General features: G+C 36.0%; 1 protein-coding gene across 2 annotated transcripts in view; it reads left to right on the forward strand.

Annotated features, from left to right (window-relative positions):
- Nucleotides 1-26,066, forward strand: part of CACNA2D3 (calcium voltage-gated channel auxiliary subunit alpha2delta 3) — a 1,005,807-nt gene that overhangs the window by 705,217 nt on the left and 274,524 nt on the right. The window contains exon 14 of one of the 2 annotated variants that reach the window (XM_051978988.1): nt 5,770-5,787. The exons of the other annotated variant lie outside the window; for it this stretch is intronic. Coding sequence (XP_051834948.1) covers nt 5,770-5,787 — 18 coding nt within the window. The remainder of the gene's footprint in view (nt 1-5,769; nt 5,788-26,066) is intronic. 2 annotated transcript variants of the gene reach the window in all.

Here is a 26,066-nt window from a genome sequence, read left to right on the forward strand (position 1 = left end):
ATCAATAGTCATTCACCTTCTAGAATTAAACCATCTGGGAAGCCCTCAAATACTGTAGTCACAAAATCTCAAAGATAGTGGCTTCCACTTCACCCCTCAAAGGTCATTTGATCCAACTGCACCTACACTACCATTATCTTCCCTTAATAACATCCAACAAGTGGTTACAGTCATGCTTGATAACCTCAAATGCCGCTCTAGCATTTGTCACAATTCTTGATACTTAGTGGGTACCTAATGTTTATTGATTGATTGGTTGAATGTAGGGTAATCGATTGTTGCTGATGGCAGCCCATTTCACTTTTGTGATAATTCCTTCATTGAGTCCAAATTCTCATCTTTACAATTTCCATCCAACTTCTAATGCTTTCCCCAGAGGCAAGTAGAAGAAATCCATTCTCTTGGGAAACATAACATCTTCCTCCTTGAGTCACACCTTCTGGAAATTAAACAGGCCCACTTCCCTCACTTGGTTTTCATACCTGAATTCAAGGACTTCTGCCCATCTTTAGATGTTTCTCCACTCATTCATTTCATTCTTCAAAAATTCAACAATAATGGAATACATAATGGAGTGGACAAAAGTCACTGGCTTTGTAGTTAAAGGATTTGAATTCAGCCCTGTCCTTTATTTCCTATATGACATTGAACAAGTCTGACTTTAACCTCTGACTTTCATCAGTAATATATTGGGATTGGACTAAATAACTTCAAAGACCAATCAACCAAAAAGCATTTATTAACTACCTGCTATGTTCTAAATCCCTTCTAGCTCTAAATTTATAATCCTTTGACCTTATTGTAGATGTAGTTTGACTAGGATCAAATCTATCATATCTTTCATTCCAATATTTTTGGTTGTTTTGACACTCTTCATTCAACATAAGATCCCAGTGGTTTCTTATTTATCATATTATACTGTTGATTCAAATTTAACTTGAAGTAATAATATCTATATTATCACCCCTTTAAAAAAAATTAATGCATTTTATTTTCAAAATGCATAGATAACTTTCATATTTCACCCTTACAAAACCTTGTGTTCCATTTTTTTTCCTTTCGCTCTTCCCCCTCCCCCTCCCCTAAGTAATCCAATATATGTTAAACATGTGCAATTCTTCTACACATATTTCCACAATTATCATGACGCACAAGAAAAATCAGATCAAAAAGGAAAAATGAGAAACAAAACAAAAAAGCAAGCAAACAACAATAAGAAAAGTGAGATTGCTATGTTGTGATCCACACTCAGTCCCTACAGGCTTTTCTCTGAGTACAGATGGCTCTCTCCATCAGAAGACCGTTGGAACTGGCTGAATCACTTCACTATTAAAAGGCGCCATGTCCATCAGAAGTGATCATTGTATGATCTTGTGGTTGCTGTTTCTACTCCTTTTATAAGATAAACTGATATTCGGTGATGGATAAATCTGAGTGGCTCTATCCCATATGAACATGGTGCCATATGATCTAATTTAAGCTAGTGGCTCAGCATTCTGAAACCTTTTTCAAAGCCCCAACATGATTTTTGCTGGTGTTTCTGTATGTGATATCAATGAATAGCTCTTGTACAAGATTTATATTTTTATCTCCATCCATTCTTTCTTTAGGAACATACACGATAAAGAGAGAAGCTAGTGATAATTGCACATGGCAGATAAGCCTATGAATGTGTAGTCTTTCATTTTTGTCCCTGTTTTTCTTCTCCCTGTACTTACAGGGTGTGTCAAAATTTGCTCTGCTTCCCCAAGTCTAAATTTCCAGACACAAAGAAGGAACTGATTGCTCAGAGAGGCCCAAGACTGCTCTATTCTGCAGCCCAGCATTTTAGGGAGGCCTTCACTTTGCTATTTACTTTACAGTTCATCAAATACTGGTAATTCCCATGGCAACCTTTGCAATTTATTCTCTATAAGCTACATTTAACACAAACATGTTCTTAAAAAAACATTCATCTATCATCCTGGAATGTTTGGTTCACTAGGTTTCTTTTTCATTGTGTTAAAGGATATTTAATATTTCCCCCAACTGGTTATTTTTGAAGAGGTTTTTTTTTTTAAATTTTATAGCAAATTTTAGACACTCTCCCCTCTGCTACAGTCCCAGTGTTTTAAAAAGTGGAGGGCAGATAGATCATAGCCTATATCACGAGAAAAAATCCAAAGGGATATAATCTCAAACCAATTGGTCGATGGACTATGAGGAGAGATAAAGGAAGAACTAGTATATTGCATTTTGGGATAACTACAAATGAAGAAAAATTCAGAAGTGTTTATGTTCCTCCAAGTCAGAGAGATACTACTCCCTATCTAAACTCTTGGGAATTTCCTCAGTTAGGGCATTTGCTTCTCACTTTGAGTCTGGCAGAATCAGACTACGGAAACCTCTACAATCCCATAGACCTTATTTGTTTACTATTGTTCAATGTATCAGATACATAAGCTAAGGAAGTTTCCCCAGTAATAGGGATTCGATCCGCTTAGGCTAACTAGAAGAAGGAATACTCTATAAAGTCAAGGGAAAGAGCACATAATGAGAACAAAAAACTCCAAACAAAAAGTATATTGATGAAACATTTATTAAGTGAGCACATACAAGTACTACTTTAAAAATTAAATTTTAATGCTTTATTTATTTTTACATTACTCGGGTTTCAAGCTATATCCCTCCTTTCCTCCTTTCCCAGATAGACATCCTATATAACAGTTTTTTTAAGAGAAAAAAAGTAAAAAAGGAAGAAAATTTAAAAATCAATACATTGTATGTGTGTTTGTGTGTGTGTGTGGTGTATGTATATGAGCATATATATATGTGAAGTATTATGTGTGTGTATTTATATGTATCTGTCTATCTATGATCTGGCATTATATAGACTGCTTCAGACTCTAGATCTGGAAACCCTTGCCTCTACAAACAAGTAAGGGGATTGCTTTCTTATATCTTATCTTTGGATGAGACTACATTTGCTCTTTGTAAATTTTGCAGCTTTGATTTTCAATTGTTTTGTGGTGGTTGTTTTCTATATACTTTGTTGTAGTCCTGGTGTTTATTGTGTTACTGACTCTATTCCCTTCATTCTGTATCCATTTACAAAGGTCTTGCCATGTATCTCTATATCATCACACTTATTATTCTTTATGACACAATATATTCCATTACATTTATATACCACATTTTGCTTAGCCATTTACTGAGTAATGGCTAATGCACTGAGTAATGGCTAATGCTTACTTTTAAATATATGTTCTTGATTCTTCACTGATTAGTGTCCTATTTGATTTTGTTTAGCTTTCAAAGTACTAAAAATAATAGGCTGACAGTGTAAATCCCAGTATGTTTGAGGTCTTGATGCTGCAATGTGCTAGCTAAGTATGGTGGTAAGCACTTTGATTTTAGAATTCAGAGAGAACTGTGTCAAATCTCATCTCTACTATTTCCTAGTTCTATGACTATAATCATGTCCCTAAACCTGTATTCTGTCTAATAGTGCACACAAAACTTTGGACAGATCATAAATTTAGAGCCAGAAGGGATTTCAGAAACTATCCAGTTCAATCCCTTGATTTTACAAATGAGGAAACTGAGTCCCAGAAAGATTATGTGGTTATCAAGTAGTGAATAGAATTCAAGAACCTCATCAGAGGTTCTCATGATAAAACCAGACTTCTTTCCACTGTGCCTGGTACCTTCTGTCATATTGCCAACAGAAAACTAAATTGGAACTGCTTTTGATTTCATACTCAGGGTTTGAAAGCTCCAAAACTTTTATACTGTACTGTGTTGCCTTCCCCACTCACCTCTGCTCCTCATTTTCTATGTGGCTTTGCACAAGTCATACATTGTCCTTGGGTCTCTGTTTCATTTGTAGAATGAAGAAGTTGGACTAAATGGTCTCTGGGGTCTTTCCAAGTTTAGCTTGATCATGTTATGACCCTTAAAACAAATCTGTTTTCTCAGTGTATTAAATATAAAATGAGATCAGCATGAAAAGTATTCTCTGCTATTGGAAGAACTATGTAAATGTTGTTATTCATTCATATCCAACCCTTCCTGACCCCATTTGGGGTTTTCTTGGCAAACAAAAGGAAATAGTTTGTCATTTTCTTCTTCAGCTCATTTTACAGAGGAGGAAACTGAGGTATGCAGAAATTAAGTGAATTTCCCAGAGTCACAAAACTGCTAAACATCTGAGTTCAGATTTGAACTTGGGTCTTCATGACTCTAGGCCTAATTTTTTTTTTTATCCACTGCACCCCTCAGCTGCCCGGTTAATGTCAACAGTATCCTAAAAATATCTCTGATAAGTAGAATAGTATTAGAGTCAACTAGGAAGTTGACTTCAGAGCCAAGAAAACCTGTATTTATATCTTACCTCTGACCCATCCCCAAAGTATGACCCTGGACAAACCTTTTGTGCTCTAGGCAAGTCTCTATGGTGCTAATTTGGAGAAAAGATGGCAGCCTGCATTAGTAGAAGTTTCCTTTTCTAGGTGTTCTGTATCCATTTACAATATTTGTTCTTTCTAATGAAAACTTCTCATTCCATCCCTCTAAAAGTGTCATTAGTAAGTTTTACTGTGTATTGCATGGTACTAAAACTATTTCAACAATTTTCTCTTATTTCCCCCTAATTTATAAAATGTTTCCCAAGGTACCTCTCAGAAAAGCCGCAACCCAAAGTGTTAGATGGTCATCTCTGGCCACCAGGAGATTGGAAGCATTTTGAGAGCAGGGACTGTTTTGTTTTTGTCCTCGTGTCCCCAGTGCTCTGGTCAGTGCTTGGTACTGAGCAGTTGAATGGAAAATATTTGTTGAATTTAACATAACTAATTAAAACATAACACAAATAATTAAACGATTGATATTGCTGTAGATGATGTAGATCTAATATAGATATCTGTCACTGATGGTTGATATAAGGAGAAACAAATCTGTGCTTATAAAATGGGAGTTACCTTTCTTATTGTCATCTCATTGAGACTTCTTCCTTCCCTCTACTAACTGGAAAGCTTGCCATTTCTTTTTTTGTGGTTGGACCAGATGACCAACCCTTTAAAGACTTTCTTCTCGGATCATTATGTCTTATTCCCATTAAATAGTAAAGTTTGAAGAATTTCTGCAGTACAGAGATAACTGTACTGTTTCTGCACTCCTGGTACCATAGATCCTCTGCTCATAGATTAAAATCCAGGCGATAAAATCCATGTCATCCATACTACTCGCCTCATTTCATGGTGAGGAAAACTGATTCCTCCTTTGGTCTGTTTCCTCAATTGTAAAGTGAGGGAGTGAGATTAGATGGCCTCTGTGATTTTTCCTGGCTTTAGCTCCATAATGTTATGATCTTCCAAACAAAGCTTTCTTCCAAATATATTAAATCTGAATCCAGGAAATGAAAATCCAATGCTGAAACTGGTGCTTGCACTTCACTGTGAAAATGAATCCTTTTCTCCCAGTGCAATGGATCACCCAGCTGTTGGCCATATCCTCACCCTTATTTAACACAATTTCTGTCACAACAAAAACAATAACAAAAAACCTGTCTGTTGTTATGAGTGGGCTTTGGATACAAAGCAGAATTGATTGACATCTTGGTTTTGTTTTCCAATGACTTTGGTTTCATTTTATTGTTTTTCTGGGATTTTTTTTTTTTTTTACTTTAATTCTCATTGCACAATCTGGAAATTATAAAGAAATCAGTTTTCACCTTTCCAATGAATCTATTATGTAATGATGGCTTTCTTCTTTTTTTTGTTCTTTATTTTTCAGCTTCCCCAGGCACAAAAGGTAAACCATTTTCAATCAAGCCTTAACCATTCTAAGAAACTGCAAGTCGCGCATGTCTTCACAGTGTTGTGACTTTGGCACCATTCATGACCAGTGAAATGGTCCCCTTGGGACAAGCTCAGTCACCTGGAAGTGGGTCCAAACAGTCATGGCTCAAAGAGCCCTCTGACCTTTAGATGCTGCTGATTCAATTGTCCCAAAGGAGGAAGCAGCTTTGGAACCCATTCAGGCCATAGCCAGAGGTCGTGAACATACTCTGATCTAGACTTAAACTCAGAAGCCCCTATAGCCCAATTTGGCATTCTATGCATTCCCTTGAATCCATTCCTGGACAGATACTTGATATGAATAGTTATCAGCCCCCTGCTTGGAAATTAAATTCTGTGATGATGAGCCAAAGGCCATGCTTGATGTTTTATAATTGCAAAATAATGATTTCCAATTTTTGTCCGCCACTCTCTGGTCTATAATCCCAGCAAGGGCGAATCATTTCACCAATGGCCAGACCCTTTCACTGGTTTTCATTATCTGTCTGTCAAAACTCTTTAAAAATACCATCAAATGTGTTCTCTGTTTCAAACTATGTCATGCAATCCAGCTTTAGCCTTGCAATGGTTCTGTAGCCAATGTCTCTGTGGCATGTTGTGATATAGTGTTGGTTTTGGCAAAGGGACCATAGCATCTGATGCCTGTTGCAACATCCTTATGTAATTCACAAACCTGATGGAGACTTCTGAGAGAGGCACCAAGGCTTCAGAGCAGAAGGCAGTAATGGAGTGATAAGAGTAGATAAGTAATGGCGTAGATGGAGCCGTGGGCTTAGATTCGGTAAGGACTGGGTTCAAGTTCCTTTTGAAACATACCAGCTTCAGTTCACTTCTGTGATCAATCAACTCCCCATGACTAGAAATTCAAGATCTCTGCTTGGGAAAAAGAAAGGTCCACAGGAAGAGTCTAGGTCTCAACCAGAGTCAAGAAAAATGGAAAACAAAAGGAAGATTCCGTGTCCTTCTACAGTTAAATGTGGGAGTCATACCAAACCTTCAGCAGCTCTTCCAAACTTCCTCATTTGGAGTGGAGAAATGATGAATCTGTTCCTCCTAATTGAGAGATCGAGGAGGACTACTCCAACAACAGTCTGTTCATAACATATGGACCACCAGAGGCCTAGAAATCATTACATAGTTACTCAATTCTATTATGGATATTTAAACAAGGCAAAAAATGTATTAGCATGTAACTTGGCTAGTTGTGATATTTGATTATACTCCAATGTCATCACAAAAGTAATGAACATTTGGTGCAGCTTTCCTGAAGTTGGGCTTGCAACTGATTTAATAACGGATAAATAGAATTTTAAGAATTTAGGACCTATGAGAGGGCCAAATTCCAAGTAGAAGCTACCTTGTGTTTATTGCTTAAATTGAAGCATTTTCTTTCATTAAATGGAAGATTTGCTATACAACGGAGATTTGGATAGTCATTTTCTCCCAACAATTATGTTGAGAATAAATTCTTACCAGAGTTTTCTCTTCATTCATATTGAATTGGGTTTCTCAGAAATATATTTTTTCAACAAAAGTTCAGAATAAACTCATAGTGTTAGTGAATGAGTAGACATTTCCCACTTATCTATTCCCCAACCCCCTCAAAAAAAAAAAAAAAAAACCTTTGACTCATTTTTTCCAAATACACATATAGTTTCAATTTTAGGGGGAAAAAAGTCTTTGGCTCATGACCTATACTTTTCTTTCCCATTATGGCATGCTTAGCTAATATAATGTAAGCTACTTGTATAAATCATGAAACACAAATCACTAGGGTACCTCAGCTTCTCCCAAGTACCAGACAGTGGCAGGTCAATGTCTGAGGACCCATTTATCCACCTATGTTCCATCAAGGACTGTTTTGTGCTTCCATAGAACATTACACAATTCCATTTTTGAGCCTTTTGTCAAAATGACCTAGATGGGATCACTATTTGATTATTTTGCTTTTAATATAAGATTCTATGTTCAAAGATTCTTTACCTCTCCATTTTTAGGGCAATTTTATACTGTGCTAAGTTGCAAAGTTCACTGTGGATCTCAGATGATGGTGATTTTCCTCACTGAAAGCTCCTGAAACTGATAAAACCATAGATCCATGCCAAACAAATGAACGAATGATTGCACAAATAAACAAATGATTAAACACCTAAATGAATGTTTATGGATATTTTGTAGGGATTTCCTGGATAAAACAAAATTATTGGATTTTAGTCAGCTTTTTTAAAAATAAAAAATAAAATTTAGCCTCAGCTCAAAAGTACTAGAAAAATAAACATTCTTGATGACCACTTCAGTTGTGAATTTGAACCCACAATGCCCTAATAGCCAAGATCTTGTTAGCAAGAAGACTAGTCTTTCCTTTTCATCCCTATTCCTTGCATCCCCAAAGCTGGACTCCAGGGCTAGTTGTAACTCCTTTGCCATCAAAACTGTTTTCTGTGCTCTCTCATCAGCCTTGAATGGTTGTATATCGGTTTAAACTTCAGCTCACATACCATATCTGGGACCTCAGGATTTAGAAATGAAATGGACATGGTACCCTAGTCATGGAAGCTGACCTTCTCCCATGTGAAAATTTTAGAGTTCTTGATGGAGTCTGACTTCTTGAATTCACTTAGATTTTACTTATATAATGTCTTCAGATGGGGTTTCAGCTTTCAATAAAGAAAGGCCTTCCAAGGTTCACGATTTGGAGAGGAGTCTTTGTAATGGTTCTGGCATGAATAAAAGATGCCATTTCCCCATGAACTACTTTGTAGTGAGCAGCATCGAGAAGCTTTGTTGCTCCTTGGGTGAAGGGAAGTGATCCAGGGAAGCTGCATCTTGAGGCTTCACTTAGACATTAGGTCATTAAAGCAGACACTTGGCCATATGGTGTCTGAAATTGTGACTGTGTTTTGGTTGGACGCTCTTTGTGTATCATCTGAAAGGGTTTTCTCTATAAATATTTCTCATCCCTCTGTCTCTGTAAACAGGCTTATTTTAATCTGCTGGCTGATCTACCATTAGATATGTAACATTTAAATCTATCCTTTGTACAAAGCAACCATTTAAAAGCTCTTATTTATGAATTAAGTCTGTGCTCTGAATAATTGGAAGAAGTTCCAAAGGCATGCTTGAGACTTTCCAACTGTTCTAAATAAAGGGCTTTAGTTTTTAGAGGTTTTAAGATTTTCCTACCTCCATCTCTCCAGTTTGAAAAATCTTAACTCTTAGTGAGTTGTACAAGTGGTGCCTAAGGGTCATAAGCTAGGTAAAAATGAGATATTTCACTGGTAGCCATGCTTCCTTTCTAGGAATTTCTAGCAACGTGTCATGGAATTCTGAAAGCCACAAAGCATGGATTGGAAACCATTTTTCCCTTGTGGGATCACATACATATGGTCAGCTAGCTAGACAGTGGGTAGAGTATTGTCCCTGTGGTCGAAAAGATCTAAGGTTAAACCTTGCCTCAATCACTTACTAGCTATGTGACCCTGGCCAACTCACTTAATCCTGTTTGCCTCAGTTTCCTCATCTATAAAATGAGCTGGGGAAGGTAATGGCAAACCAATTCAGTATCTTTGTCAAGAAAACCTCAGAGGGGGTCTTTGAGACTCAACAATAGCAATATCAACTCACACGAATACACACAATTTTTAGTAAACCCCTTTGTGCAATTTGTAGCTCTTTCTACAATGGACGACATACTTTTGAATTCAAAGATAAAGTCAAGAAAATGTGTATATATGAGTCATTAAATTTCTCTCCTAATTGGCACTGCTCATATCTTCATGATACCCTCAGAGAGAAGAGCGATGAATACCTTCCCTGTTCCCTTGGTTACCACTGGAGTTATCCCAACGATGCTGCTAGTAACCTGGGGAGAATGGGTTTACATCTCAACTAATTACAAAAAGCACTTGCACAATAGTCTACAGAACATTAAAAAAATAATAAAACTAATAAGTTCAGGAGGGTAACTTGTCGTGAAACCATTCCTATTGAACTCTTATTGAAGAGAATCACATCATTAAAAATAATCCCATACAAAGTTGCCTTGGCTACAGTGCCCCAAGGTTTGCAAAGCCCTTTACATTTCATTGTGGCACTGTAATAACCTTGTGATGTAGGTATATTATAGAAGGGATTCTTCTCAGAGAGTTTAAGCATCTTACCTGGGGTTATGGAACTGGGAAATGTCTGAAGCAGGATTTCTACTTTAGGGCTTACAGACTCCCAGTAAAATATTCCATATACTTTGTCATAAGGAATCTCAGAGTCAGAGTCAGGAAATATTTCTTAAGCACCTACTTTGTGCCAGAGACCATGCTAAGTGCTGGGGATACAAAATGTTACAAAATAATCCCTCCTCTCAAGGAGCTCACAATCTGATAGAGGAAAACAAAATAGAAACATTTATACAAGATCACTTTTCTTTAGAGCTGTAGGGTGAAATTTCAGAGAAAGATATTATCAAAAGGGATTTACATGAAATCACACACAGGCAATCCAGCCCATTTTACCACCCGGAGTTATTTGTTCACATAGAGTCCCTCTACACAGCCTAAAGAATAGCAATAGGCTACTAATTCTCGGCTTCACACAATCAGAATAAATTGTTCAATACTTTTGAGTCGTGTCCAACTCTTCGTGACTCCATCAATTTTTGTGTGTTTTTTTTTGGGGGGACGGGAGTAAAGATACTGGAGTGATGTGCCATTTTCCCTCTCCAGCTCATTTTCTAAATGATGAAACTTAGCAAAGCTCCAAAGTCACAGAGCTTGTAAATGAGGCTAGGTTTTACCTCATGAAAATTAAGTTTTTTTCTGATTCCAAGCCCAGTGTTTTATTTACTGCACCACCTAGTTGCCTCATCAGAACAGGTAGCCATACAAAACTTTAAGTTGGTCAGCATCTCCTTTGAGAATTCTAAAGTTTGTGTGTCTGTGGTGAACAAATGAGCTTTCTACTGATTTATTTCCTGTGGTATGGAGCCACATCACTGGCCCTAGGAAGACCTGGCTTAAAAGCAATCTCTGACACTTGTGATGTGGGAAAAACATAGAAACTCTCAGCCTCAGTTTCCTTCTCTGTAAAATGATATATAATCATAAAGATAAGACCCATTGATGTGACTTATGTAGACACCAGATGATAGTAGGCACCAAATGTTGGGGTCCAGTCACGTGAAGAAATCCCATGGCCATTCTCTTTGGCAAAAGGTCGGCTTACTTAAGGGAAGTGGTTGCAGATGAGATAAAAGGAGCAGAAATGGTAAATATGAAATAGAGTTGGGAAAACATGCAAAAAACAAGTTCCCTAGTGGAAAATTAGCTCAGTGGAAAGGGAGCACCCCATGAAGTTGGGGAAAGGCCCTTAGCTGGCAGGCTAAATCCTGAAAGAGATGTAATATCCTAAAAGAGTTAGCTATAAGGAGAAGTGGGGTTGAGAAACATAGTGGAGATAGGAGAGATAGCATGTGGCGAGGGAGAGGGGCAAAGGGAAAGACAACGGGGGATAGGGTGCCATGGCAGACTGTCCCTAAGGAGGTCATTGAGTATGGCATGGGCAGGGACATGACTGCAGTTTCTGACAGGACATGGCAAGGTGAGGTTGCTCAAGACCTCTACAGAGGGGGCCCTCAGGGGTTTTGACAGAACTTGGATTTCTGACTAGATGATCTCCCCATAGCATGAGACCACAAAGCTAAACTGATCTCTCTCTGTGCCTTCTCCCTGCCTGCCCCAGGGATCAATTTTATCAATTCTTCAATTTCTCTCTGCCCAACACAGCATTGTATCCAACACCTTCCTTTTACAGATAAAAATATTGAGGATGAGAAAACTGACCTGACTTGCCCAGATAGGATGTGAGGTGGTAATTGAGTCTCATGAGCCTCCTGACTCCAAGTGCTGTGTTCTCTCCACTTACCTTACTGCCCTTCAAATAGGATAATGTGTCCAAAGTGCCTTGTATACTTTAGAGAGCTATCTAAATGTCAGCTACTATTTGCTGAAACTTGCCTTTTCTGTGTTTCCTAGGGGCACTCTATTTATTAATGTCAACTTGGCAAATATGGAGGTGGAGGGCACTTTTTTCTCCAGACTGTGGTTAAAGCCACATCTCCCATCTTAGCTAGAAGAGTTATTAATGCATTCAGAGCTCTCAGTTGTCTGGCCAGGTGTTTTGTTTCCTTGTAGGAATGGTTTCACTTGGTACTCAAACAAACACTTAGGGGTCGAGATTCATGGTCTCCTTCCTGCTGGGCTAGGCTGTTCTGCTGCCTGGAGGGAGAGCCTGGGCAGTCAGTCAGGCTCTCTTTTGGAAAGGAGAAAGCCCCCTCCCCCTTTTTGCTTCTTGTTTTTCCTCTAGGATGGCATGTTTTATTCATTTGTCTCTTGTCTCTTTCTGTCTCCACATCAAAAAAGGATCTTGTCTCCTTCCTTGCGGTTGATGTCTTTCTTTTGAAATATTTTGGGAGGTGTTTTCCCCTTCTCCACTTTTTGTCCTCTTCATGTTTTTTTTTCTCTCTTCTTTGTTACTGTCTCAGCTGTGCCAGTCAGAAATGGCCTGGCTTTTATCTTCCCGGGATCAGATTTCAGCAGTCTCAGAGCATCATTTATCACTCCTCGCCTCATTTACCAGCTACACTTTGAAGTGTTGAATTAACTGTCATGGAGGGGAGAAAATAGAAAATTTGCAAAGCTGTGATTTCCCCAGAAGTGCAGGTCTAGTAATCTCTGGGCGTCATTATGATTCTATTACAGTCTCAATGGATGCTAGTGCAAAACATCCCCCCCCCCCGATAAATATTTACATTTGCTCTTAGTTTGGGTCTTGTTTGTCTTCTCCTTTTCTAATTCGGAATGACTAAATGTCTCCTGCTTTGAGGATTTCAGATTTGTGCTGAGCATTTTTCAAGGCCATGCCCCATGGGGGTCTCGATGCCATTAGATAGATGCCTTTTCAGGATTCACAATGTTCCTTGATCTGTCTTCATTAGGGATTTGGAGATCTCGTTGTGTCATGGACTGCTTTGGTTTCTGGTATGATCTATGGACCCCATCTCAGAAAAATATTAAATTCATCAAATAAAAATATATGTAGGCACACAGAGGAAACCAATTATATTGAAATCAAATGGATTAAATATATAAAATTCATGGACTCCCTGATAGCTCTTCCGAGATAGCGGTCCATGAATGTGTAGGCTATATCAAATAGTAATATTTCAAGAGATAACTGAATAAACCATTGTTTTTCCATGTCAAAGATCCATGAAGGAATGAGATAAATTGAGGATGAATGTGCAATAGAGCAGAATTGGTAGAAAGGCAGTGTGTAACTTTGGTCTGGGAAGAACTAGTTTTTTTTTTTTTTTTCAATACAGATGTAGAGGGGATGAGACAGGTGCAGGCAAATGACCTTCATGGAAGTGAGGTTCATTATAGAACAACATAGAATAAACCAAGTTAGTATGCAATGTATGGGGAAATTCAGACAGATATTGATTTATAATCATAGAATTTAAAGCTGAAAAAGTCTGAAGAGTTCTACTAATAAACCAGTCCCTTCCATTTTACAGATGAAGTAACTGTGGCTGGAAAAGGGCAGGTGATTTCCCTGAGGTGGACAAGTGGTCCAGTAGCATTAGTGGAAATCCAAACAACATCCTTTCTTGCCAAATTTAATGATTTCCATCCCCCCATATTGAGCATTACTGCCTTCATATATTTTAAAGAAATGATATAACTTTGGTTCTTATTTCTGTTTTGTAATGAAAGCTAACACTTCCCTTTTGTCTGTGGGCACTATCTAAGTTTAACAAAGAAGTAAGAATATTTGTTTGGCTGCGAGAAGATGATTCTCTGACCTTTATGGAAACTAATTCACCTCCATGGCTCTCAGCCTCTATTTCCATAAAAACCAAAGGCTGGATACAGTGGTCTCCCTGGTGCCTTGCAGTGCAAGATTCAAGCTTTTACTTTGACACATTATTGTGCAGCAAGCTCATGTAGAGATTCTCACAACAGAACAGTTGCAGAAACTTAGAACTCAGTGGAGCTATGGACCTGGAAGGAACAGATACAGGCTACTATATGACCTGCAGCTCTTGAGAACAAGACTCCCCTGGAAAGCTCAGAGTGGAAAGCTGTGTCCTTCATGCTAATCTCTAAAGGATGACCTTGGAATACAGAGGACCAGTGCTTGACCTTGAACCAAAGCTTGACTGGATTGCCTCCAGTCTTCTGGATCTGGCTTTGATTTTATCTGTCCTAGAGAATTTAGTTGCTCTCCTCTTTGCCAACTTGTCAATGATGAGCCTATGGACTCTAAAGGACTTTTACCTCTACGATAAAGGAAATCCTCATTATAGACACAGAGGTACTGAGTAGAACAGATTCCAATGCCAAGTAAGTTAGAGCTGAACAGTTACAACTGGGTCTTCCCAATAGCCTTTGCAACTCTGAGTTTTTATGAGAGAATCCCAGAAATTCCACACATGGAAAGAACTTGAATGTTGAACAATCTAATCGATATTCAAAAAAGGAAACCCCACTAATGACAAATTCGAAAGACATCCAACCTTTGTTTGAAGATGTTATAGTATGAGAAGCTCATCACTTCCTTAAATAGCGCACCAGATTTTTAGACAATTCTCTTGGTTAAAACGATTTTCTTCACATCAAGCCTTCTTTGCAACTTCTACCAATTAGTTCCTACTTCACTACCCTGGAGTATGGATTGCCTGGGAAATTTTTACCTCATCTTCAAGACCACAGTCTCTTAATAAATCAGTATTACTTGTACAAGGAAGCAACAAAGAAATCCTGACTGGAGTCCATTGAATTTAAATAGTAAATTTAATGGATTGTGTTGGAGGGGGGTGTATTTTCAGAATTATAGGAAACTCCCAGTTAAAAAACTGTCTCTCAATATAAATTGCCCCCAATACTATAACTTATAGTCTTTCTATATCCTGTTCTTATATCTCTAGCTCCTACTTCCCTCACAATTCTCCAAGGAAGACTTTCTTTTCTGCCAGGAAGGGAAGCAGGAAGTTAGGACTGAAAGCCATTCTGTTCCCCTCTGAGAGAGGAGGTCATGGGCTAGTACTATGTCTATCTGCTCTCTTAAATCTTTTTAATGTAGAAGATATGATCAGGTTCTATCTAAATTTTGATTACTTTGTACTTTTTTGGGGGTGGAGAATCTAAGCTCCATAACCAAGTCTTGACAATACTTTCCCACTTAATATCAGTTCTACAATAAATATATATGGAAAATAGCAAAGAAATCCATTTATCCCAGTTCCTAGCAAAACAGAAACCAGAGAAGGTAAACATAGAAGAATATATATCAGACAATACAGAATGAAAACATTTTTCAATAGGGAGTAAGATAAATCAGCTCAACTAAGAGATAGTGGCCTGAATCTCATGTAAGGCAAACTCCCTAAAATCTCCAATATAGCTAACTTGGAATATAGGAACATGATGGAGATTACAACCTTCTCTCATATTTTCCTAGATTATTTTCCTTTATGTAATTTCGAATTGTGTTGCCTTCTATTTTTTTTCTTGAAGAGGGACTATGCTGGAAGAAGACTTTGATGGATAGAACACCAGCCCTGAAGTCAGGAGGACCTGAGTTCAAATTTGGCCTCAGACGCTTAACACTTCCTAGCTGTGTGACCCTGGCCAAGTCACTTAACTCCAGCTGCTTTGGGAAAAAAAAAGAAGGCTGTGGGGAGTTTAGAGGGTCCTAAACTCCATCCTACCACTCATAGAGAGCAGGGTTTTTACCTCCACCAATAAGGAGAGCATCCTATATCAATTGGCTTTGGAACAGGGGTTACACAAGAATCACATGCACATATACATACATACATGTTATATATATATATATATATGGAACTCAATCTTTTATGTTTTAAAAAGTACATGCAGAATAATGTAAGAGTATTCATACTACTCTGCTTGTTTCTGTCTACTTCTCTATTTCTTTGCATTCTCTTTTGTGAACTTTTTAATGTTTAATTGAGTCTCCATTAACCATCCAATCTTCTTTTCCTACTTTCCCTTCCCTTTTTCTAAAAAAACAGCCCTCCTTTATTACAAATAAGAACAATGGAAAAAAACCTAATTTCCAAATTGGCCATATCTAAAATTTTTGTTTCATACTGTACCTGTAGTCCACCATCTCTTTGCAGATAGTTGCATGCTTCATTAGTCTCTTCTGAGTATGTTAGTTTGTGGCAAAAGTAGGACATACACTTAGAATTTTTTAGCTCTAAGGAAAATTTTCTATACATTCTGCTCCACTGTTCTGTATCAATTCAAAGAAATTGTTGTCCCATGGATCAGAGTTCTGAAGTCTTTGTAAATTATTTTCTTTATATTTATTGTAGCTGTTGTATAAATTATTCTTCTTTTAGTTCCCACTATTTTGCATCAGCTCATGCAAGTTTCCCTAAAAATTTAACTTAATAGAAACAGTTAATAATCAGTAAAGTGGTAGAATATAAAATGAAGGGACAACTCATCAACTTTTCTGTAAATTATCTGCAAAATCTCAACAAAAACACAGAAGAAAAAGAAATTGCATTTTAAAATTCCTGTAGAATATATGAAATATCTGAGTCTAAAAGATAAACCGAAGAAATATATGAAAAGTAGAAAACATGTTAGAGATAAAACAAGCAAATAATTGAAGAAGAATTAATTGCTCCTGGTTGCTCCATGCCAGTATCATTCACATTAATTTGCATATTGAATGACTTATGAATCAAACTACCAAAGCATGACTGTGTAGAACCAGACATAATTAAAACAAAATTCATATTAAGGAACAATTATTCTAAAATCTTAAAAGAAAATAATGGTGGAAAATTGGAAAGAAAAGTGGACTCCCAGGACTAGATCTAAAGTTTTACTACAATATAATATCAAAAAAAATCCTATTTTAAAATTAGAAAAGTTGATCAATGAAAGAAATTAGGTAATCATTATCCAGAAACAACTGAATGCAATAGCATAATGTTCAGTATATTTAAGAACATGATCTACTGAGTTAAAAATTCACTATTCAATAAAAAAAAACATTCTGAGAGAAATAAAAATAATTCTGGGGAAAATGAACATTAGACAGTATTTCACATCATATAACACCATAAGTTCCAAGTATATGCCCTAAATATTAAAGGTCACATGATAAACTAATTAGAAAAGAATGGAAGGACATTTCTTTCACAAGCAAATGGAAGAACCCTTGACCAAAAGAGAGATAGAAAATGAACAATTTGATTACCTAAAGTCAAGAAGTTTTATTATTATTATTTCAAGCAAAAGTCATATTAATTAGAATTGAGGAAAATATTAAATTAGAAAGGAAAATTATTCTAATCAATATTGACTAAAAGTCTAATATCTAAGCTATGTAAATAATTGATTCAATTATATGAAAATAAGAGACATTCCATCTATAGCTAAATGGAGACGAGATATAAGCAGACAATTCTCAGTGAAAGAAATCCAGGCTACCAACAATCAAATGAATAAATGCTCCAAACCACTAATTAATCAGGAAAAATGCAACTGATAATCATTAGCTTAGCAAAACAACAAAAATGGAAAATGACAAATGTTGAAAGGTCACTGGGAATAAAGATACTCTAATGATTTGTTGATTGAGCTATGAATCAATCGATCATCCATTCTGGAAAGTAATTTCCAAGTATATTCACAAAGTCACTAAACTATATATACCTTTGACCTAGAGGACCTGCTAGTGGTTTTATACTCTAAAGAAATTAAAAACAGAAGGAAAGGACTGATAGATAATCAAAATATTTATAGCTGAATTTTTTTATTATTTCAAAGAAGCAAAAAGTAAGGTAGTATTCATCAATTGAAGAATGGCTGAACACATTATTTTATGTGAATATCATGTGATATTATTGTATCATAAGAAATGATGAAAAGGCCAGTTTTAGAGAATCTTAGGCAGACTTAGATCAACTATTACCCAGCAGAAACAAGAGGTGAATTACAATAGTTATAATGTAAAAACCAAAACAAAACAAAACAAATTTTGAATTCTTTAAAACTTCAAACAATTCATTGCAATGATCAATCATAATTTTAAAAGACTGATAATGAAACATTTATCCCTTATTTTAATGAAGGATCTGTAGCTAGCCAACCTATGTCTGTTTTGTTTGCCCTGGGGGTGTTCATTTTTTTCCTATGTGAAGGGAGTTGGGAAAAGAGTAGTAGATTGATGAAAGCAGCACAAAAGAAAGAGGGAAAATGAAAATTTTAAATACATGGATGAAAGCAGGAGGAAGTCCAAAGCTAGACACACACACAAAATAATATTGATAATATAATATTAAATTAAGGCAGAAAATAAAACATCTATTTTGGGTTTATAGTTTAACATTATATATCTACATGATAAAACATTACTATTTCATGTAAGTGTGAATAATTTAATTCCATTTAACAAAGGTTTATTAAGTGCCTACTCTGTGCTAGTTTTTATAAATCATATCACCTAGGCATTATTTGAGTTACAGAAATTTAAAGGAAAGACAAAAATAAAATAGTCCCTTCAACCAGAAAACAGGCATTCAACCAGGAAATCATTTAAAAAGATGATGAAGTTGTGACATAACAAAGAAGATAAACCAATGAATAGTCCAAATGCTCCATTGTTACCATTAAAAGAACTTAAGGAAAGCCCCTACTATCTTGAATGAACCCCTTGTAGTGAACTTGTGGAAGAACATGAACCAGAGTAATAGGGGATAGACAGATGTGGATGGGTGTTGATTGCCTCACTGAAGGGAATGTTGACAATGATCTGATCAGATGTTCTAGGCATCTTCAAGCTATTCTTTAAATAGTAAGAATTTCCAGACATTTCATTAGATTGAGGATAATCAAGTGTAGGTCACTATTTGACCAGAATTCAGAGAAGCCAGGGAAAACATGGAAATGGTCTCAGAATTGCTGGCGCCATTTGGTTTTCTAAGAACAAAAACAACTATCCATTCTGCAAAGTGAAGATCTCAGAATAATTGAAAAATCTTTTGTTTCTCACGTCATCTCTCTTGGTTCAAGAATTCATTATAATAATATTTAAAAATTGGGTCATCCTTTCAAAATTCTCTTTGATTCCGTGTGTGTGTGTGTGTGTGTGTGTGTGTGTGTGTGTGATTTACTACTACTTCTTTTCATCAATAACAATTATAAAATTTAAATGACTCTTGGGACTTAAAAACAATACAACTCTTACCAAACTTCCAACAGTCACCAAATGAAATAGTATTTTCCTTTGAAAGTCAAAGGAAAAACTGAACCTCCCAATCTGGATTCTGTTATTGTCCTCTTTACAATTGTTCTTGCATCTTAAAAGAAACATTCATACTCTCTTTCATATTGAGGGTAAGGGAAAGCAATAGATTCTTAAACATTATTGCAAAGAATGCTTGTAATTAGAAGAACATGCCATCATTTTGAACTTTCATACTGTTAAACATGAGAACGGTGGTGAAGGGGGAAACCTCAAACATTTGGTCTTCTTGTTCTCAAGTTACTGGTTGCTAATCAACTGTTCAGACTGATTTATCACAAAACAGGTTTTCGACCAAGTGACTCAGTCTGATGTTCTTGAGTTCATCTTGACTTCCCAAAATATTTCTCCTCTCATAGGTTCATTGGATACAGAGCTAGAAGGGCAATAAAGAGTTCCTAGTCCAGCTCTTAATATCATAGATGAGGAAATCAAGACCCACAGAAATGGTTACTTACCAAAATTCATAAGGACAGTAAGACAAAACTTAAATCTGTCCGTAGGCTTCCTAATTCTAAATTGACTATGCTTTCCACTATGCTACAGGAAAGAGAAATCTTAAATGAGTCCTCATAAATCCACTTGTAAAATTGTAGTATGGATAAATTAATATCTGAGGTATGTTAGATTAATGTTTGACTTCATAGAAATACGTGATCAGTTCTTTCCATTCAACACAATTCACCAAGCAAATTCTTTAAATGAGAAGCCCTGAGCTACTTTGGAGGTTTCAAGGAGGGAAAAAAAAGTGTGAAGAGATTTAGATTTTATAGGTGACATAAGGTACCCAGATTCAGAAAGGCAAACCAATAGAAGATGTGATTGTTATCGGTTCATTCATCCAATGGTTACTGCATTTCTGATGGCTAATCTTAGTGACAAAAAGGGGGGGGGGAGAAAAAGACAATGGCAAAGTTCTCAGAGACCTTCCATTATTTCTCATTTTCTGTTTTTGTTATTTTTGCCAAGTTAATGAGTCTGAGGTACATTTTGCTGGCGATTAGCAATTTGGACATTTATTTATTTAATTGTTGGTATCTTGAATGTATCTTGAATGAGAACTGCCTGCTCATAACATATGATCATTTGCTCTTATACTCATATAAAACAAAAGTTATTATGCTATCTAGATGCAGTTGAATAAGATAGATGAGATGGAGGGGCATCTTTACCTTTCTTTGATTTTTAAGGCCTCCTTTAATTCTTATTGTATCTGTGGCAAATCATTGAAAAATAGCTCAAATTTTCAAAGAATATTTTTTTTAATTACCAATACAATAAAGTACCCACCAGGCAATAGGAATCTTATTTGTGACATAAAATTCAGATCTAAAAATGTTAAATATCAGATCATTGATTTGAGTTCTTTTTTGTTTTTTTGTAGATATATTTTTATTTTTTTCATAACGTATTTCCCCCAAAATTAGAACAGAATAAATTCAGATAAACCCAGAAATAGTTACATGAAGTGATGCAAAGTGAAGTGAGAAGAAACAGGACAACACAGTAATTGCAATATTGTGTAATGTTCAACTGTGAATGAACTTAGCTATTTTCAACAGTACAATGATCCAGGACAATTCCAAAGGACTCATGATGAAAAATGTTGCCTACTTTCAGAGAAAGCACTAATGGAATCTGAAAAGAATTTCAAATGTACAATTTTTACATGATTTTTTTCATGTTTTTTTTTTGTCTGTGTTTTCTTTCGCAATATGACTAACACAAACATATGCTTTGCATGATTGTATATGTATAATCCATACTAAATGTCTTATCGTCTTGGGGGAGGGAAGATAGAAGGGACAAAAAATAGTATATATAGATCAGTTTTTTTAAATGAATATTAGAAATGTTTTTTAAATATAATTGGAAAAAATATATTTTTAAAAATAATTAACATTTAATTTTTAAAATTCTGAGTTCCAAAGCCTCTCCTTCCCCTTTACTCTTTCTACTTCTTTGGGAAGGTCAGCAATTTGATATTGATTATACATGTGAAGTTATGTAAAACATATTTCCGTATTTGGCCATGTGGAAAAAGAAAAGTCAAAAAAAGGGGGGAATGTGTTTCAATTTGCATTTGTAATTTATTGCTTCTCTCTCTGGAGTTAGATAATATTTTCATAATCTGTCTTTTGGCATTGTCTTTGATCATTTTCTTAATCAGAAGAGTTAAGACTTTTATAATTGTTCCTCTTTACAGTACTGTTGTATACACTAGTCTCCTGGATCTGTTATTTCACTTTACATCAGTTCATGTCTTCCTATATTTTTATCTTTTTCCCCATGTTTTTTTTTCCTGAAAGTATCCTCCTCTTCATTTTTTCTATTACTCCATCACAATTATATTTCACCTGATATCAGATTGTTTTGATGATTATAACTTTGTAATATGATTGTATTTCAGATGATACTGCTAAGCTGCATTTCTTCATATGGTATTTTTATTGCTATTATTTAACCTCCCCCTCACCATGAATCCCTCTCTTATCTTCTCCTTGAACACTTTCCCTCCTCCTTCATCCCTTTCCCATTAATCTACATACTTTTCCTGCACTCTACTTTATCCTATTTCCTTGTCCTTGTTTCTTTATAGATTTTTGATGGTGCATTCTTGTTATATAGATAGCTAGATAGGTCGATAGAAATACAGATAAATAGAAAGATGATAGATATGGATGTAGATTGAAGACAGAGAAAGATATAGATTAGATATAAATATTGGAACTGCTCCCTCATCTAATTCCTCTCTGTTGGTTTTTCTTCTTTTACCTCATTTGTATAACACAATGATTAATTTTTTTTTACCTTTTCCTAGACAGTTTTGCTTTTTTAGAGTCACATTATACCCAGTTCCACTCTAATCTTTCTTTTGAACTACCCAATAATAATATCACTCTAATAATTAATATCTACCCAATTACTAATATCAGTCTTAGAGTCATATGATTCATATTTTCACATATAAAACATAAATGATTTATCCTTGTTAAGTCTTTGAAGTTTTGATGTTTGGCTCATATATTAATTTTTCTAGTGAGTTTAGTTTTGAGTCCCAAATCCTGAAAATCAGAGTTCATTAAATGTCTTTTTTGTTCAATATTATGCTTAATTTTGCTAGATATAATATTTTTGGCCACAACCCTAGTTTTTTTGATTGTCAATATATAGCATTTTGGGACTTGTAGTCTTTTATTGTAGCTACTGGTAAATCCTGTATAATTCTAATTGTTGCTCCAGTACATTTCAATTAATTAATTGTTCAGTAAGACAGATTTCAGTAAGACAGTAAGACATACACACATGTACATATGTCTTTTTGTGTGTCTATGAATTCCCTCTTTAAATCAATTTAAATCTGACTGAGGTTCAAAGGTTACCCATCATGTGTCTCTTTTATGTGGGATAATTTCCTCTATTCTTCTTCTCCCTTCATTCTTCTCCCAGGAAATTTTCTTTCTCCTCTCCATTTTTTTTGCATCATCCCAACATAATTAACTTACTCCTGTATCCTTTTTCTATGTAGAACCTTTCTGTCTATCTTAAAAATGATAAAGTTCTTAAAGGTTACATGTATTAGCTTCCCACATAGTAAGACAAATAGAGTAGCCTTATTCAGTCCCTTGTGATTTCTTCTTCATGTTTCACTTTTTGTGTTTCTTTTGAATCTTGTATTTGAAAGTGAAGCTTTCTATTTAGCTCTTTTTTTTAATCAGGTATTCTTGAAAGATCTGGATTTCATTTTTTTTCTTTTGAAGAATTATACTCAGTTTTTCTGGATAGGATAATCTTGCTTATAATACCAGCTCTTCTACCTTCTAGAATTTCATATTCTAAGCTCTTTGTCACTTTAACATGAATGACTCCAAGATTGTTTTTTGAGTTTTGTTTTGGTTTTGGTTTTAGAGGTAATTGGGGTTGTGATTTGCCCAGGGTTCCAGAACTAGTAAGTATCTGAAGCTGGATTTGCATACAGGTCCTCCTGACTCAGGCTCTATGCTCTATGCACTTCATCTCTTAGTTTCCCTTTCCATGGTTTGTAACATGCTTTCTTAATTGCTGCTTGAAGTATTTTCTCTTTGATTTGGAGGTTTTTGTATTTTGCTATAATATTTCGGGGAGTGTTCATTTTGAGATCTTTTTTAGATGGTCATTGGTGGATTCACACAGCATCTACTTTCTCCCCTGGTTCTAGGATATCAGGGCCATGGGGCAGCTAAATGGCACAGTGAATAAAGCACTGATCCTGAAGTCAGAAGACCTGAGTTTACAATCTGGCCTCAGACACTTAACACTTAATAGTTGGATGACCCTAAACAAATCACTTAACCCCAATTGCCTCACAAAGAAAATATCAGGGCCATTTTTCTTGATAATTTCTTGAAATATGATCTCTAGGCTCTTTCTTTATCATGGCTTTCAGGTGGTACTATTGATGAATGCTTGATAATTTTTACAATTGTTTTGATCTGACTTTGTGTATAAAAGTGTTTTGTTAGTTTATTAGTTCTTCAATCATCTATATATCTCTTTCCACATTAGCTGTTTCTATGAGATTAGTTCCTTTTTTATATTGTATCTCCAGTCACACTGCCTGATACAGAATATAGATTTAGTTTGGTGATTAATTATTAGAAATTAGATCTCCTGGTTTATTTCCTGGTACATAGATAAATTTATGAATTAATTTGATCTGTAACACAGAAATGCAAATAAGACTGACCATTTTGGACTAAACCAACTTCAAGAAGTGTTTGAAGCCAAAGAATACAACAGCCATGAGATCAGGAGAGGTTCCTTAAAATGAATGATCATCTTACCAAAAAAAAAAAAAATGAGGGAAAATAGATCCAATTTTTTTTCGAGTTTACAGAAATGACTTTGTAAACATCATTCTGATTTCAAGGTGAGACATTTCAGACCAAGATTTTGTGCCATGAATGATATTAGATCAGATCAAGATGGAGTGATGGGACTAGAGCCCTTGCTGAATCATTAGCTTTATTTTCCACAAAGTTCACATTTATTGAATATTTCACATCCACATTGGCCTAGGAGAAAACTACAGATATTGCATATATATATATATATGTATATGTATATATGTATATATATACATATATATAATATACACACACATGTATATTTGTGTGCATGTGTGTATACATATACCTTTATTTCATTGTATTTGGAGGAATGTTTTGCCAACAGGAAGGGAAGATCAGGAAAGATTTCCTTTAAGAGGTAGACCCTGGACTAAGCTATGGAACTAGTGACTTCATGCAAAAGTTAAAGATGAAGGGAGAAAGCATTGCATGTATGAAAGATAGCTTCATCTAATGCCTTGTATAGAGTTAGCAGCTTAATCCATACTTGTTAAATTACTTGACAGCCTTTATGAGTCTCTATGGCTTCTGAGATCATCAGCTAGGAGATATCCCCTCATTGATAAGACTTGATAAATTTACTGAGATTGATACAATACAGAAGAAGTATCAATCCAACAATCAATTAATAAGCATTCATCAAATGCCTACGATGTACCCATTATTGTGTCAGGGATTGAGGATCTATGTGGTCATCACTAAGTTTGCACTCAACAAGAACCAAAGTCAATCTATAACTAAGAGACAGCTAGATGGTACAGTGGGTAGAGTTCTGGACCTGGAGTCAGGAACACTTGAGTTCAAATCCTGCCTTGAAAATGTATGTGTCCTGTCTGTCACTTAATTTGATATGTAACTCAGGAAAAACACTTCACTTTTCAGCCTCAGTTTTCCCATCTCTAAAAGGTACATAATAATAGCATAATCCTCCTTGTGAGGATTGAATAATAGATTATCTCATTTGATTGTGGACTCTTTAAAGGCAGGAACCATCTTTTGTCTCTTTTTTGTGTGTCTTTTTAGAAGTGCCTGGTCTATAGAACTGTTTATTGATTGATCATTTATTACAAGAATTTCAAGACTAAGACAGGAACTCCTGGGGCATAACCTCCTCTTGTCATATAATCCAGAAAATTTCAGTCAGCTTTTGTATGAGCGAGGGACCCTCTACTTGTAAATCTCAGCTGGCATAGAATCAGTACCAGGTGCTTTGCCACATGAAAGGAAACTAATGGCATTTAAAGCCTCTTCTTCACTTGGAACTTTAGCCAAGGAGGGATCGATTTCAAACTGAGATAAGCAGTCAGTGGCTTCAGCATTGATTGATGATTGTTTGTTGAGAACACTCTGGAGGTGTTCAGCCCATCTCTCTAGGATCATGTTCTTATCACAATCAATGTGGCTCCATCAACACTCTGACCTCATTGCTGTGTGCCCGAGAAACCTGGACCAGCACTGTGCCAGGAACCCGAATCACTTCCATTTGAATTGTCTTAGGAACTGGCAGGAAAAGGAACCAGATACTGAGGTCCTCTCTTGAATGAAACTACCCAGAATTCCATCTCTACTGTAGAGAGCGCAATTCCATGCCAAATGTATACTTCTCAAAAAGACCATTTTATGGAGAACTCACACAGGACAAACACTCCTAAGGTGGTCACAAAAAGCGATACAAGGATATTCTCAAGGTCTCTCTAAGAACTTTAGTACTGATTGAATGACTTGGGAGACATTGGCAGAGGACCTTCGCAGTGTGGCGTGCCCTCCTCAGAGAAGGTGCTATGCTCTATGAGCAAATCAGAATTGAATTAGCTCAGGAGAAATGCGAGATGCTCAAAGTTAGACAAGCCATGGCCCTCTGCCTCCTGGTGTCTTTCCCCTTATCCCTGCCCTACCACAGAGTATCTCCTAATACTATGACTTATGGTGTCTCTTTGGATCCCCTATCTGTTTCTTCATTAATTAATAAACTCCCTCTCTCTGCTCTCTGAACTCAACT

The sequence above is a fragment of the Antechinus flavipes genome, chromosome 1 (assembly GCF_016432865.1).
Source record: "Antechinus flavipes isolate AdamAnt ecotype Samford, QLD, Australia chromosome 1, AdamAnt_v2, whole genome shotgun sequence".
Classification (NCBI taxonomy): Eukaryota; Metazoa; Chordata; class Mammalia; order Dasyuromorphia; family Dasyuridae; genus Antechinus; species Antechinus flavipes.